Raw genomic sequence first — 16,815 nt, 5'->3', positions numbered from 1 at the left:
CCGCCCCCGAGGGCGCATCCGGGCCGGAGCTGGTGCGTGCGGTTTGTTGTTCGCACGCCCTGTGAAATTAAATATTGCGGGGGGAGAGACCACCGCAGTCGGCGAGGCCCGCGGGGAAATGCCCCGTGTGCGGGGCTGCCCTCGAGAGCCGTGTCCGCTCCGCCGTGAGAGGTTCTCCTTTCCGTGGATTACGATCTGCCTCGAGTGACACCCAGGCATCCCTTCGCCGACGTGGTTGTGCTCTTTTGTTGGCTTATTTTGTATACAAATACAGCTGAACGACTTTGCTGCTTTTGCAATATGTTGCAATTTGCCAGTTGGCTGAATGTGTCATGTTACCTGAGGCCTCCTGGCTTTTTAGGTTGTTTCTGGGTATATCAAAGGAGGATGAGCTCGTAACACACAGAGAAACAATATAATCGGATTTAGGCTAAGGTAGATTAGTACATTAAAAAGATAGTTGTATATAAGTATGGATCTAATAATTTTTTTTTATATCCATGCCACCTCCACATCACTTGGCTTCCTGAGCACCGTGCCCTGGATTCAGGAGTCATTGCATTTGCTTGAAAATAGAGGATACGTGTTGTTTATAGTTTTGACTTGTGCTCCCAGTTTCAGTAGGTGCTTTTTGGATAGTCTGACCCCAGATAGTTATGACATAATTATTTCTGTGACAAGAAAAGTAAGCCAGCCATGGAACTATGACTTAATTACAGTACCTGGAAGAAGATGCTATATTAGGAGTAAGAGGTCTCTTTTACAAACACCAATTTTGCAATGAGCTTTTTTTAATCATTTTTCTGCTTGACTTTAGTGAAAACCTTCATAAAATTAATTTTGTGATAAAATTACCTTCTCCCAGAACATATATTGGGATATGTTCCCAGAAGATAGACACAGAGGGATCAGAAAGTTCCTCCTGTGTTCTGTTCTTGCACAGAGGACAGCTGGGACTTTCGTCTCATACCTCAGCTTGCAGTGGTAAAGAAACTGCGGGATGCCACGGGACATCTGCACCGTGCAGGGCGTTTATTGGGTCCTTCCTCTGAAGGGAATTGCTGCTATGGGGAGAAAGAAAGGGGAGCAGGAGATGTCTTACTTAAAAGCAAGATATTCCTGAGGAGCTCCTCTTAACTGTCTTGTGGATCTGCTTGTCAGAGTAATGGATTTGGATTGTTGTATTTATGTTGATACCATAAGGCAGTTTGACTGTCTGAGAGTATATTCTGTGTTCTAGTTATAATCCTGTTTTTTTAAACTTTACAAAGAATTTCTACTAAACTAACTTTATTTTTGTCACTATCTTAGTGAAATAATGCAATACTGGTACTGACTTGTACTGAGAACTCATAGAAAGAAGGATCCTGCAATTTGCTTAGTGGACTAATTTGCACAATGGAAGCAATCCAGTAAAAGTCAACATTTCTGGTGCTTTTGGCACATTAAGACTATGTTGTATATTGCTTGATGAATTGTTTAACTTAGAAGTACAAAAGACGATCTGAATTTTGTAACAATGCACATTAATTTAATTTTTACTCTTTTTTTTATTTTCACAGAAATGCATACACACATGCATGTGTACTCATACTGTATCCTTGGTTTGTAATTTTGGTTCTAAGGTTTCAACAAATCCTTGGAAAAAACCCAATTTATCAGATGTTCTTAGATTTTATTTTCATTTCTGTTGATGCATGAAATACTATTGCCAGCAAGAAGTAACTTTCAGATTTTAGTTTTTGGTGTCAGCAAAGCTTCACACGGGAGTCTGGAATCAGTTTTGTGTTACAAACTACTGTGACTCAGTCCACTGAGTGTGGCTGTGTTCTTGACAGCTTTCCTGAAGTCGTGGTTTTCAGCATGTTTCCTTCAGTAGTGAAAGTGCTGGATGCTGGTGAATAGGCATAAGGAATACTGGTAGAAGATCTGTTTGCTTTCTCTGTGGTTTGTGAACTGGTTTGCAGCTGGTATGAAGTAGTTCAAAGACAATCCCTTCCTCAAGGATTCCAGTTTGGAAGAAAGGCTCACTGTTGCTTAAATACAAGATCCAGATAAGCTTCTCTGCCACCATCCATACTGCTGTATTTTTATTTAGCACAAGCACTGAGCATAAGTGGAGGTTAAGATTAAGGTGAATAAACTGAGTTGCAGTGTGTGGCCACATTTAAACCAGTTTTGTGATCAGTTGAGGCCTCTGGAAGCCTCCGAAAGGCTCTAAACCAGTGCAGTGCTGTACTGTGTTTTCCTAGTCTCCTCACGGGTGCTTGTGCTGATGTTGTGTGTGTTTGTTTGTGAAGTTAGAGCTCCCTTGTATCTGCTCTGCTCCCAGCATGAACGGTAAAGCATATGGGGAGATTTGGGGCAGGTGCTGCCCCTCTTCTGGCTTCAGGGTTTGCTGCAGTCAATTCTGAGGTGTAAAGGACTATTGCAGTAAAACAGAGGATCAGAACCAAAATGTATGAAAGCATTAAGAGCCCGTATGAAATAGAGAAGTAGGGGAAACTGTTGTAACACAGATGGTGTGACTGAGAGAGGATGGCTTTCCCGAGCTTGTCACGGGACGCAGCAGCAGTAGGGTCAGAAAGTGGTAGTTCTTGGTTGGGTGACGTTCGTTTTTCTCACCTTCTCAGTGAGTCATACTGTGCCGTAGAAAAAACAGTGAGTCAAAGCAGAGTAATCTGTACCAAGCATATCCTTTATGGATCTCCCGTCCAGCATATTTTGCTCACTTCATAATTTAATAGTAAGATATTTGCGCCTGTGTATGTTACTAAGTTTTTTATCAGCCAAAGCCTTCCCTGTTACTTCATTTATTCAGGAGTACTTTTGTAAATTGGATATCATCCTGTTACAGTGTTACATATTTTTACATATGTATATATATATATATATACTCACATTTATCTAATGATCACTCCTTAGAAGTTTTCAATCTTCCACCTTGTAAATACAATATCAGAACTTTCTATCTTCACTGAGCCCAGAGTGCCAGTTTTGTTGCACCCTTGATTTGTGTGTTAAAGTTTACGTGCTGACTTCTTCTGGGTAGATTTTGGTAGTATTACTGGGATAAATTCTGTAGCCTGTAGTAAGAGGGAGTTCTGAAACACTATGTAGCACTTATGTTTGTTACTAAGAATACCAATGGGTTTAGTGCTGATGGAGCCTGAGGCACTTTGGTGGCCAGTAATCTCTGATAGTTTTAATTTTAAGTACTTTGGAAAAACATTAAGCATGGGTAGTAGTTTGTACTGTTCTATCTAGTTCATCATAAACCAAACATAAATGTGTGACATTTTTTTAAAACTATTGACAAAGAACATGGGAGAGGCTTGAATGATTTGTAGAAGCTCTCAGTCAGACAACTGGGCCTAAGGCTGTAAACAGTCAGAAAAGACCCCCTCCTGAGCACATTAGGGGTGTCTGTAGACATCACCTGTGCTGCAGTCTGAGCAGAGTGCAGAGGACAACCTTTCCTGTTGTTCCTGACTGTGGCTGTAACCTTTGTTTGCAGAATTTCCTTTTATTTTTGTTGAGGAAGTTCAGCTGGGCTATATTGGTAATGAGGCAAGGGGGGCACTGAGGTTAATCACCCCACTTGCTGTTGGAAGGCTGGCTGGGAGATTTGAGCTTAAGGACAATCCTAATGGGAGAGATAAAAGCAGGTCTTGGATAAAATACAAGTCTCCCTATCTCAAAGGAGGGAATGCTTTATAGAAAGAAGGTGATAACACTTATGTTTGTAGTACTTTCTGTGTTTATATTTTATCTAGTACTCCCCAGGGAAACAAAACTTACAAGCCTGTTCTCTTTCCCATTAGTTGTCCTTCTACACTCCAATCCTTACTTTTGGGCATTTCAGCCAGTTGGGACCACATTTTAGAACATATTTGAAGCATTGTCAAAGGATCATTGAGTTTCTGTCTGTTTTCTGGAACAATTATGCCTCAGCAGAGGAGAGGTCTCTGCTGAGGGGGAAGCAGGAGGAAGTTCCATTTCCTTGTAGGGAGTAGCTACAAACCAGACAGGGTGTATGTTCCTCCAGCCCCAGCACGTCTGCCCTGCTTGCCCAAGGGGCTGTGATAGAGAGTGACAGAGGAGCACAAAATGGATGTTTAGGAAACCAGGTAGAGTCAGTTCTGCTGCTAATGAAATGATTAAGAAAAAACCTTTGCAAAAGAGCAACTCAGAATGCAAGACCTCACAGTTTAACTTGGCTTTGAAGAGGCCCTGTTCTGTCAAAGTCTGACCCAAAATGTATGTCTTTGGGGGAGTTGAATACAGTGGAACAACTTGAGAGGAAGAAGTGGAAGGGCAAATGGGCAGAAATATCTTCTTGAAAGTTTTTTGGTGGTTTTCTTTTTCCCCCTGTTTGAAAGTAAGCCTTACTCTGATTCTTTGCAATTCAAATGCAGAATTTTCTAATGCTAGTCTGCAAGGTAGAGGAAACAAAAGAAACTGGCAGAAATGAAAGTGAAACATTCTCGTTTCTTCATTTCGTGAGCCTAAAATGAATTCTAACCAAAGCTGATTTTAAACATTTTTAATTTGGTTGCTGTAGGTATGTATAGATTTAATAATTCTCTGGAGTTTAAAGTCAGATGGTATCTTGTCTGACCTCAAGCTGTTGTATTTCAGCCAGATTATTTTTCTAAAAAATGCCAAGAGCTGAGCTAGATTTCAGAGGAGTAACTGGCACTATTAAGGAGGGGAAGCTGAGTCCCTTGTAACACCGGGATATTGAATAAATGAAATATGCTGAAATGGTTTTGAGAGGTTAATCATCCCCTACTTTGCAGATGCAGGCAAAAAGCTCTGGTTTTGTTGCCAGCCTGGCTGGGAGAAAATTCTTCTTTGATTCCAGGTCTGGCAATTTGGTATGAGCCTGAACTTGTGAATAAGATGTGCCATCCAGGTTTCTAGAAAGATGCCACCTCAGCACTGATTCACTCCACTCCAGTGTTTTGTTTCCAACCATGTTATTTTTTTTCAGAGGCACTCCTTTCCCTCTCCCCATTTCCCTTTCTCCCTCTGTCATATGTAGATGTCTGATATCTGACAGAGGAGGATCTTTTTGTGTCTTTCCTGAGTTTAGGAAAGGTCTCTTTTTGTTTCTCATACTAAGTTTTATTAGTTGGTTTACTTTACAGTTCTTTGTGAAGTGGTAATTTGGTTACTATTGAATATGGTGCAGCAGTTTAAATTATTTTTTGTTTGCTAAATTGTATCAGTATTAGAGAACAAAAGGAAAGAAAAAGAAATCCCAAAGTTCAACAACATTATTATTGCACTTGTGTTTCAGATTCTGCATTTCATTGTGGAACTGTTTTCTTTTTTCTGGGGTACAGAATATTCTTGTCTTATGAAATGTCATGACCTCTCTTTATTTATATTTCTTAGGAATAAAGACTATATCTGTGGTTTTTAACATTATCTACTTACATTTGATTACATTCACTCTCTTGATATGTAACATCACAGTACTTAATTTATTAGCTGTTCTAGTTTTTACTAGCAGTTTCCTTAGTTGCTATTTCCCATCACTTTTGTACATTTGACTAAAGATTATATATTCTCTTTGAATATATAATTGTTTATTTTATTGAATAATTTTTGCAGATTTTTTTTACACTTACTTTCAAAATACAACGCTAACAACTTGACACGTACAAAAAGCAGGGCAAAATGCAGCCCCACTTTTCCTCCAATGCCGGAGTTTCATGGTAGCTTTAATCTGGAAGTGGTGCCAACAGGAGTTGTCCCCACCCTACGAGTTGTTTGTTATTACCAGGCGTGCTCCTCCTCCTGCCTGGTGCCAGCTTCATGTTAAGCTGGATTGGTTTTCCGGTTTGGTTGCCGGCAGAGCTGCCCAAGGGAGGGAGCAGTCCCGGCGCTGGGAGTGAGCACGGCTTGGGGAAGGGTGGTGTTGCTCCGGCTGGAGCTGGAGCTGCCCCGCGCTGCTTCCCACTGAACCTGGAGCTGGCCTCGGTGTGCTCCCGGCCGGAGCTAAAGGGGGAAGTGGTGTCAGAAGTGAAGGTGGAATTGATGTGTGTCTTTGTGGTTTTTGTTTGTTTGGTTTTTTTTTTTTTGTTGGTTTGGGAAGTTTTTCTCTCCTCTTCAGGTCGAACAAGTAAAGCGTGATTACTTTAGAATTTGAAAAATCCTACTCCCATTTCTCTTCTGGTTACATAAAATTAAAAACCAAAGCCACCGCAGAGTTTAAAGACAGTGACGTTTGTACAGAGCTGTAACAGCTCACTGGTCTCTAGAGCAGGGCTTTATACTGGTGCTCAGGGACTGGAGTAACTTAAATTTAGTCAACCTGGGGGGATCCTGGGCTCTGCTTACTACCCTGAGGCTTCAGCAGTGCTGGTACAGGTGGGCAGGAGTTCCTTCTGCTTTTTGATTAGAATTGCTATGGGAAAGACTGGCTACAATCCAAAGGCAAATATTACTTAATCTTTGTGATTTTTGATCTAGAAGTAAGAATCAGGTGCAATCAGTGTTTAATAGAAAATAGTTGCAATATTAACTGAATGTATTTGTGAGATAAAATACTTAGCCATTGGAACAGATTTAGGAATGCAGATTTTTTTACTTCTTGCCCAAGGTTTTATATTTTACTAAAGAATGTGATGCTAACAGCATCTTCAGGAAAATTCTTGTGGGTTTTGTTTGTTTCTTTGATTTTTTCACTTTTGAAAGATACGTATTTTCAATTATATCAATAGAGACTTAAGATAACCATTTTTAGTACATGCTTTGTGTCCTGAAGTATTTTCTGATTTGTGTCTTGAAAGTGAGAGAGACAGTAACTGTATTATATAGCCTGAAAAAAAATTACTGTACTTTATAGTGATAATATTTGGGAAGATTTGTTTGTTTGTTTTAAGCAGACAGTTTAATCTGATCCTTCATTCTGGTTCTTGTTTTTAAAGTACCAGAGTATGCTGTGATACTTTTAATAGCTGTAATTCATAGAGTTTTCTATTATTTCTTTTCTTCACTAAATGATAAGTGATGGGTTCTCTAAAACACAGAAATTTCCATGGGTCATGCATTTACCTACCAAATATGCAGCTGGACAGGAAATAGAGAAACTCTGCACTATATTTTGCTATAGTTTTACAAAATTAATTTTACTCTATGTCTAATGCTTCATTCTCATAGTTTTCAATTGCTCTCAAAGTGTTATTAGAAAAAGAATCCAAGTTCTTGTTGCAGATTCTTGCCTTCATTTTCTATATTAATAAGAGTAATTCCTTGCAAACAGACCAACTTGTGCTTAACCTCCTCCCACTGGAAACACAATTTTTGAGTTGTCTCCAACTAAAGCTCAGGCAATCGTATACCACCTAAAGGGCTGAGATTTAGATTAGGGAAGTTAATCTGCAACTAAACAAAATATTTACTATTTGTGGGGTTTTTTTTGCTAAGCAAAATCTAACTTAATTGCTGGCAGCTAATTTATTTGAGAATAGGAGGTGCAGGTGATCGGTCAGGTTTATTATTAATACTTTGAGCTGTATTTCTAAATGCTTTTTAAAATCAGTTAATAAAATGGAGCTTGCTTGCTGGAAACTGAATTAGTTTTCTCTAGTGGCTAATTTGAGCTGTGTGTTTATTGAGTGGTATTTTTTAGATGTGTTAATTTTTTTCTTTTTTTTTCCCAGTGTAGTTGCAGACATCTTGGTTCTTGTTTTTGTTCAGAAAGCCAGAAATAGGAAGGAATGAAAAAAGCAAGCTGTTGGCAGGTTTATCACTGGGTGGTTTTTAGCATGTTCTGCCATTTTTTTGTCTCTTCATATCCCTCCTCTTTTAAATACAAATCAAGATGATCAAGATTTTCATGAGTTTTACTTTAATACTGGAATGTATTATGAAAATGCACTTACGCCTGTGGAGGGAATATGCTTCCTATAATAATTTGTATCTACACGTTCCTTTAGAGAAGTTTATTTAATGTGCTGTCTACATAGAGATTTAATCTTTTTCCTTCATTTTAAAAATGTCTTATCATTATTTCTTCAGTAGACAATCAGCTACGATCCTTGCCTGCACAGAGGATTTAAAATCAACTGCAGATTGCTGAAGGATTGCACTTCAAGTGGTCTTGAGACAGGAGAAGCAGGTCTTCACTATAATGGAAGAGGCCAAGAGCTCAAAGAATGGAAATCATGACCCAAGGAAGTCTGTCCGTCTTGTCTGTGAGGAAGGCAAAACAGTCAAAGTTACAATTAATCAAAATTATAAACATAATAGAAATGACAAATCTGTGAAAGATGTTGGGAGAAGTTCTCCAAGTGGGAATAGCAGCAGAAAAAGTAAACAAAATGATGTTTGTTCTGAAAAACAAGGAGAAAATAAACCATGCAAAGTAAATAGTTGTATTCCTGGACCTAAAGATATGGGATCAAACGTTCAGGATCGAAGTCATGGAAAAGCAAAAAAATTTTCTAGTGTATCATCAGCGATGGAAAATCTGAAACAGACAAAAGCCCAACCAGTGGGAGAAAACGCTCCAGGCTCCCATGTTTCAGGGAATGGGGTCAGTATGGAAAGCTTAACAGCTACTCAGAAAGGGAAACTAGTGCCGGAAAATCCAGTGGGAGTTCATACTTTGAAGACTAGTGTTGATCAAGCTGGTGATCCTGGTAAGACTGCTGCAGCTCAAAGAAAAATGGAACATAAGCCTGATGACTTCAGTGAGTATTAGTTAAGACTGCCTTATTCCATTTTCTTCTGATGCAATTGCTGAAATGGACTTTGAAATGTTTCTGTTCGTGTTATTTTTTTCACATGTACTAAGTTGCTGGTTGCATTTAGAGAGAACATAATGTTAATACAAGCACATTGCTCAGAGAACAAGAGATTATGATAATAGCTGTCCTTTTTTCTTATGCCTAAGACCTGAACATCTTTGTAAGCTACTTAGTGTGTGTGGGTTTTAGGCAATTTTGTGACTATAGTGTCTTATGAAGGGGGAACCCTTCCTAATATCATTGCCACTTAGGGAAATGCCAGTTATTACTGCTTTTCAGAAAGAGCAGGGCAAGATGGGCAAAAAAAGTTCTTATTATAGGTAGAGGCGAAATATTTACTTTTTTTCTGTGACTGTTGTGCTCTTTTTGTTACTAAAAGTGTTTAGAATAGGCTTTGGCAAGTGGCTTTTTGATTTAGGGAGCTCTGGAATACGTATCATCCACCAGTGATTACCCTTTTGAGTGTGCAGTTCTTACACATATTTTTCAATGTCAAAATTAAATATATTGATCAAGCTTTGTCTCACCAGGTTAATCCCATAGCTCAGGATTTATCACACTTCTTTAGAACGCATTATTTTCTTTAATAAAAATTCTGTTTTAGGATGCCAGCCAGTGTAGACCTTGTGTTTGAAGTATTTCCCACAGCTATAGCAGTTGCTTGTATGGAAATACAAGGGAGATAATAAAGTGTGTATTTTTTTAGCCATCCTAATAGTGTTTAACAGGAAAAACAAGTTCAAGTGGCAGCATCCTGTGATCAGTCAGCTCTTTGTAGACCACCATTAGGTACTGTGGGGACCATCTGTCACTGAGAAACCAGGACTTGAAAACTTACTCAGCTTTGATTCCTTGCTAGTCGAGGGGCACAGATCTCATTTGAAAGGAAAGAATAAGGAAAAGAAAAAGCAAAGCACAAATAACTCTCATTTTTGCTTGTGTAAAAGCAACTGGAATAATTTGCTGTGGATGTTTGTACAGATGAGTGGCCTGTGACCAATCCATAGGCATCTGGAGGAACTGGCCCTGTGGCACTGGGCTATGTTTGGGAGCAGCAGCGTTGCAGAGCTCAGTGGCTGCTGCCTGTGGGCAAGAGGTGTCACAGAGCGTTCAGGTGTGACTCCAGCAGCTTCCAGGCTGAGGGCTGCGATTGCCTGGTGACTGGCTCTGTAAGGTCATTTGGGTGAATGTCTTTGAGGCAGTTCTCTGATTTAGTTCCTTAACAAAATGTGTTGTGTACAATAATTTTATGCCTAATATTTATTGTTTCTGTTACAGCAGGGCATCAGGATCTCGTTTACTCTGTTCTGCATGACAAAATCCTTTCTTGTCTTGAAGAGTTCAACAGACTGTTAATTTGACTGAAACACAAAATTAATCTTCCCTTTTTTTTTGTCTTTTTGATAGCACTCTGAGTAGCAGACTAGTCTCTGAAGTCTTTTTAAAATACTGGTTAATTACAGGAACGATTTTAATGTTTAAGGTGATCTTGGCCAGTCTTGGACAAAAAACTGGAATGTAGTTCTAATTTGTGTCTGGCTCTTAACTGCTCTGTACTCTAATTCTCACTTTTCCTCTCCTTGAATTATTCTGAAGGAAGTAACTGTTTCTTGCTTTAGGTAAAATAAAGAATTCTGAATCAACAAAAGAACATACATTGGAAGCGGATTATTTAGAAAACACTGGTGTTATTGATGAATCTAATCTGACAGTTGAACAGCAACTAGGATTGAAACAAGCTGAAGAACGTCTGGAAAGAGATTATATCTCCCGACTTGAAAAAGTAGGTTGGGTTATTTATCAGATAAAAAAGAAAATGTGTGTCCTCTTTCATTACCATCACCATATTTCTGGTTGGGTGGTGTTTCTACTACAGCCTGCTGCTTCTGTTTCTTTCTTCTTAATAATGAGTCACTTTCTGATCTAAGATATTGTCTCCAGTAGTTGACTAGTTGTTCATAGTGGCAGATGATATGGATTGGAAACTTAGTGTTCCTTTTGTGGCACATGTAGCCTTTGCAGAACAGTATTTTTTAATTTTCTAGATCTGAAGGGTTGCAGTTCCAGCACTTAAAGAAGATTTTATCTTGTAAGATTTAAGTCTGGTTCCCTGGAAACTCAGAATGCAGGATTGAAAAGAATATTGAGCTTTCTTTAGTATATTACCTCTCACCAGTCCCAGTCCCTATATTGATGATAACTGCTTAAAAATGTTCACCTAAATTGTTCTTAATATTATCTCTAGTGAAACAAATGTTGACGTCAGTGTAGGTAATCCAGAAGTTTTTGTTACTGTCTAATGCAAGTGTCTCTTTTAGCATTTTAATCCCTCATATGCTGTCCTAGGAAAATAACCAAAAGTTTATTATTTCTTTTTCATACCATTCTGCATATGGGAAAATCATTCCCATTCCTGCAGTCAAACCGTCTTTAGGCTCTCTTTGTTAATTGGTCTTGGGGGATTTTAGTTCCTGGTTTGTTCTTGCTGCTTTTCTCTAGACACCCATCATGTAACCAGTGTTCAAAATTGGACATGCAATTTCAGCTGAAGTCTTACGTATGAAGAGGAAAGCTGACTTCATCTGTCTGAAATATGGCATTTTTGTTTAGGATCTCTGCTCTTTTAGCAGCAGTAGGATGTTGGTGTATAGTTGGTCCAGCAATGATCCCTATAGCCTTTCCTTAAGAATTGCTCCATCAGGTGTTCTCAGCCCTCTATGTTTTGCAGTTGGTAATACCTAAGGAGGAACGATACTTTGCTGTGGTATTATTTGATTGGAGCTTATTTAGTCCATTTCTCTGTTTATGATCACTGAATTTTTGTCATTTTACATCTTCTGTATCCTCTTCCAAGTTAATATATTTTACATTTATAGTCAGCGCACCTTCTGTTGCATTTCCTAACTCTTCAACAAAAGTGTGGATATTTCTGACCCCACAAGGACCCCTGCTGAAGAATGCTTGGCACATGCTTTTAGGTATGAGTGCTCTGAGGACAGTTCTCTCAGCAGTTTTGCTCCCACCTTATTTTTCTTTATTTAGATGGTGTTCATGGTCTCCTTTTGAGACTGATACTATGACAAGTGGCAAAAACTTTGTAAAATTTAAATACGTCTGCTGCTGCTTCTTCAGGAGCTATGACTTATCTTTAAAACAGCAACCCTAAGATTGGGTTAGTGCAATTTGTTTGTAGCAGATCAGGTTGTCACTTAGGATCTGTTTTTTCCCTATGTGCTTATTAATAATTTATTACAGTATTTTTCTGAATGCTAGTTCTGACTGGTCTCTAAAACCTTGGCTTGCCTTATTTAGCCCTTTAAAGATATTCTTAAGTTTCTCTTTCCTAATGATCTGGAACCTTCCCATTCTCTGTGAGCTCTTTAAAATACAACTGGCTCTTTTATAGGTTAGCTCCTTCAATATCCAAGGACAAATTTCATGAGACCTGGCTTATTTGGATGCATCTGACTTACCCAAGTAGTAGTCTGTAACTTTTTGTCTTCCTATTTTGAGCTTTTGCCCTTTTCATTGGAGTTAAGCATAATGAGATGATTTAAAAAGTCTTCACAATAAAGGCAAAATAAAACTTATTACATGATTCAGCCTTCCTGGCAACATGTATTGACATAATACTGCAGATCAATGTTGTAAAGAAATACAAAATTTTTTCCAAAATATTTCTATTGCTGATACTAATTTTTTTATAAAAGAGTGGTAAAATATTTTTTATCTACTTCAGTCATCAGACATCAAATACTTGACTCATCCCAGGTAGCCAGGTGCTACTGTCTATAAGTCATTTTCCAAATGGATGTTTGATTTCATCTTACTAGGTACCTGTCTTAGAGAAAATAGGGATAAAGAGAATTAGTAATTAAAGTGTAATGAATTTGGTAATTAAAACAGTATTTTAAATTGACATTTACTCTGGAGTAGGAGAGTATCAGACTCGGTTTTTTTCCAAAAGCAAAAGATCAAACTCAGTAAGTGGAATAACTTGCCCGAATTTTAACAGTGGTTTAGGTCTCCATATGGTAAGTCAAATTTGTTTAACTGATCTGTGGTCCACCTTAGCGTCTTAAAATGGTGATCATTCATTGTTGTGTCACTGTTTAAACATCTGGGGTTTTCAGTGTACTTTTTGGTTTTAGTAAATATAGATGTATTAGAATTAGGATGAAAATGTTAAAGTAGGTTTTTTCTCTCCCAGTTACTGAAAAGTTATTGGAAAAATGCTAACAAGTCTGGAGAAAAGCTAAAGTGATTTTTTGGAACCCTTTTATCTCTGCAGTGAGCTTACCACAAGGTTTCCAATCTCTGTAGCTGTGATCTGTTGGAACAAGAAAATACAGTTGCAGGATGAGACAGATTATTTGGAAACAACCCCTGCTCTTTGCAGAGTTGGTCCTTTCTGTCTTTTAGTCCAGTAGATCTTAATGATTTCCTGACTGAATAAAATCCATGGTATTCTCTCTGGAACCCTGGGAAAAATGATTTCCCTTCTTCCCCATCATCTCTGGAGGCTTGGCTGCTTCTTGCAGACGTGGGGATCTCCCAGGTGGCCACTCCCCATTTGTCTTCTTGGTCTCTCCCAGCCTGTCTGTACAAAAAGGTGCTTGCTCTGCATGTTTGTCCAATTCTGAGCATCCCAGAGTATTCGTCAAAGTGGGATAGCATCAGCCCTTGTCAGAGGATCCCACCTTGGCCAGAGCACAGTGATTAGGAAGTGCCCTGTTTTCCCGGGCTGCCCAGCCACACCTTTTTCAACAGGGCAGAGCTGCAGCCCTTGCTCAGCGCACTGGGGTGAGGCCAGATGCCCTGTGTGACACAACAGCAGAGCCAGACGTGGCTGAGTTGGTGTCATTTCCTCATCAGAGAAAGGTGGGCTGAGATTTATCCAGTTATTAAAAGCTTCCCTGACAAGGGAATGGCTTACTTGCCTTTAGGTCAGCCTTAAGAAGCATAAACTCTTCAGCCATAATCTTACCTCACTAAATTTATTGAGAAATGTAATATTCAAGTAATCTCACTTCCTTCCCTCGCTCTCCCCTCTAGTCATACAGGTAGAAATCCATTTCTGCTTGTTTTTTGAAGATTGCTTAGTGATTGCAAAGCACCTTGACATTAAAAGTGTTATGTAATAGTTAAATACAGTTTATTAATCAAAGAATTGAGTTTTTCAGGCACCACTGGTGGGAACATTTGTTTTAATCTATGGCCATTTTTCCTCAGCGCTCCCCAGAATACACCAACTGTCAGTATCTATGCAAGCTCTGCTTAGTCCACATTGAAAATATCCAGGGAGCTCACAAACATATTAAGGAAAAACGTCATAAGAAAAATATAATGGTAAGTTAACAAAATTATGGCTATTTTTTTCTGTCTTTTCCTTCTCTGTTTTTTAGGTTTTTTTCTTTATTAAAACAATTTTATTTTTTGTTACATGGTTTGTTTTCTTTGGTCATGTTCATTAAGGTGAAAGTTTGTTAGCTGAGCAGAGATCCACAAATTTCTATTTTCTATTTGAGAGGAAGGGCTTGATGATTTATTTGTCCAGGCAGAGAGGAAAGGACATTTTTGGTCATTGCTTCTGAACTAGTCTCTGAGTAGTGAGCAGTTCATCATACTTTTAGTAACAGAATGCAAGTAACTTAGGTGAGAAATGTATATAAATATATTTAGGTTTTCTATTTTCTGAAAATAATGTTGTTGGTAGCAAGACCTCCAGGCACTGGAGGTGGGGTTGGGGATATTGGTTTTTTGGGGTTTTTTTTGGGTTTTTTTGAATTTATCTGCCATGTGAAGTTTAGAAGAGTTATAGGAGGGAAGGATTCAGTTCACTCATCATCACCCTGGGTTTGTTAATGTGTTTAATATGAGATACAGTTCTAAGGCTTACAAAGAGAAAACCAGTTCCCTTACCAGATACCATGGTGCTATGGTTTGCTCTAAAGAACTGTTATATGCAAGAAATCCAATAAAAGGTGCACAGATTTTCTTGCCAGCCCATTTTTGTAAATGCTGATGAAGAGCTATAGATTCTCCAGTATGCTGGATTTTGTGATTTAGATGGTTAAAATTACTCTTTCTATGACCATTCCCCAAAATTCAGTCAAATTACTTTCTCATGTTTTCATGTATTTCTTGCCATACTTCTGTTTTTCATTAATGCTCTAATTCTAAAATGTGTGCAAGTCATCACCTGGAAGACTCCAAATGCCATAAATCCATTAAATCTCAGAAAGTAACATTTTTACATTATGGTCAGTGATTATTTGTAAAGGATTCTGGTTCTCTTGCTGTTTCCTAAATTGCCTCATGCTTAAAAAAATGAGCCAGCCCTATGATTAATCTATAGACACTTTCTTACCATGCTTTTCATCTGGGCATGAAGATGAGAATTGAGCAATGAGATTTTTTTAGCACTGAATGGAATTCTGGAGGACAGGGAGCAGTTTCACTTTTTAACACTTACCCCAGATAGCTTTAGGTTGTGTGCAACATTATGGTGATACCTACGTAACTGTCTAAATGTTACTTCATGAGATGCTCCTATTTACAGCTCTAAGAGATACATGACAATCAAATAATTTTAGCAGCATCTTTGGCTTCCCAACTCACGAAAAATCTTAAAGCAGTGACATAAAAAAATCCCATAGCCCTTTAAAAATGCTCAAATTCTTTCTTACACTAAATTTGTTCAGATAAGAACAGAAGAGTTGAGAGATGCAGCCTGGAACTAACTAGAGAAACATTTTCATTCTGTACTGTGTTTTCTTAGTGTGTAAATATTTTATGGTTATTATTTATTTCAGTCATATCTTTAATGTAGTTGATGAATTCATGAAACAAGGGCTTGTTGTACTTAGTCCCAAATGACTTGAGTCCCAAATGACTTGAGTCCCAAATGACTTGATGCATCTGACATGTTCTTGCTGTTGGATTGGATGCACTAAATCCAGTACTTTCTGGCACCAGCTGTTTAAGCAGTAATGGGACTCAACTTATAAAATTCCCTTGGAGCTAGGAATACTTTTTCTGCCTCTGATATCTTGCCTTCAAGTACAATCCATTCTGAAAAAAATCCATGTGACTTTTCCAGCTCAGTTACTTTCATTATGTAGGAACAATTACAGCTTTTTATTTTCTTGGATGAATTCTGCTTCAGAACTGTCAGAAACTGTGGTTCAGGAATGGAATACAGAAGATTTCCTCCCCAGTTGCCAGCTGTGAAACAGCATTCTCTGTTTTAAACACTGAGCATCTGCTTTTATTCCTGAGAGCCACACTACTGTATTTGCCAGTTAAGCCAGGCAGAGTTCCTGCCTTTGGAAGTATTTGGTCAGCACACCATGTAAATAGAATAACACAAACAGCAAACAGTGTGTTCCAATGTCATACAGCAGTAAGAGACAAGCTCTTTCTCTTAAAATACTGGTTTTTACTTATATCATCCACCAATTATTCAGGAAAAGCAAGAAGAAAATGAGCTGCGAGCGCTCCCACCACCCTCATCTGCACAGTTGGCTGCTCTGAGTTTCACACTCATTGAGGCAGCAAATGAACAAGGCATCTCAGATGAGGACTTCAGAATTCGGCAAGAAATTGTAAACGAGATGGAGAAAATTATTCAACAGCCCTTACCAGGTATTCATAGTATTCTCCATTTGCTTTAGGTGAACATTTTTCATTATTTTTACATCTATTTTTGATACCTTCATTAATGATGAATGAGTGCATTTGGGGTTAAATTATCTTAATATTATAAAATATTAATATATACAGACTTTTTAATACAGGCTGGCAGATGATTTTAAAAGAATTAACAAATGTACAAAAAGAGGAAAACATGATTGTGGTTATTTGTCCTTCTTTCTGATGTGTTTATTGATCCTCTTTTAAGTGGTGGGATAGTATAACAAGAAGGATAATATTTGGCATTTGCTTCTTTGCACTGATTTCTCCTCATCTCCTATAGTTAGTACACTGGGAGTTTGAAATCAGATTTTTGGAGCTGCAGTGATGTTGACTTTGTGCTAACAGTGGTTTG

At 38.3% G+C, this 16,815-nt stretch overlaps 1 protein-coding gene across 6 annotated transcripts in view; it reads left to right on the top strand.

Annotated features, from left to right (window-relative positions):
* Positions 1-16,815, top strand: part of TUT4 (terminal uridylyl transferase 4) — a 44,821-nt gene that overhangs the window by 311 nt on the left and 27,695 nt on the right. For 4 of the 6 annotated variants that reach the window (XM_069023420.1, XM_069023419.1, XM_069023415.1 and 1 more), the window contains exons 2-5: positions 8,035-8,708; positions 10,385-10,548; positions 13,998-14,114; positions 16,235-16,412. In XM_069023420.1, the coding sequence (XP_068879521.1) occupies positions 8,147-8,708; positions 10,385-10,548; positions 13,998-14,114; positions 16,235-16,412 (1,021 nt within the window). In that variant the 5' untranslated portion in view covers positions 8,035-8,146. Of the gene's footprint in view, positions 1-5,896; positions 6,040-8,034; positions 8,709-10,384; positions 10,549-13,997; positions 14,115-16,234; positions 16,413-16,815 lie in introns of those variants that run through there. The other 2 variants (XM_069023416.1, XM_069023417.1) reach the window with 2 other exon arrangements.

This window comes from Aphelocoma coerulescens, chromosome 8 (assembly GCF_041296385.1).
Source record: "Aphelocoma coerulescens isolate FSJ_1873_10779 chromosome 8, UR_Acoe_1.0, whole genome shotgun sequence".
In the NCBI taxonomy this organism is placed as follows: Eukaryota; Metazoa; Chordata; class Aves; order Passeriformes; family Corvidae; genus Aphelocoma; species Aphelocoma coerulescens.
The sequence above is the reverse complement of the archived record's forward strand: the minus strand, read 5'-3'. Positions and strand labels throughout refer to the sequence as shown.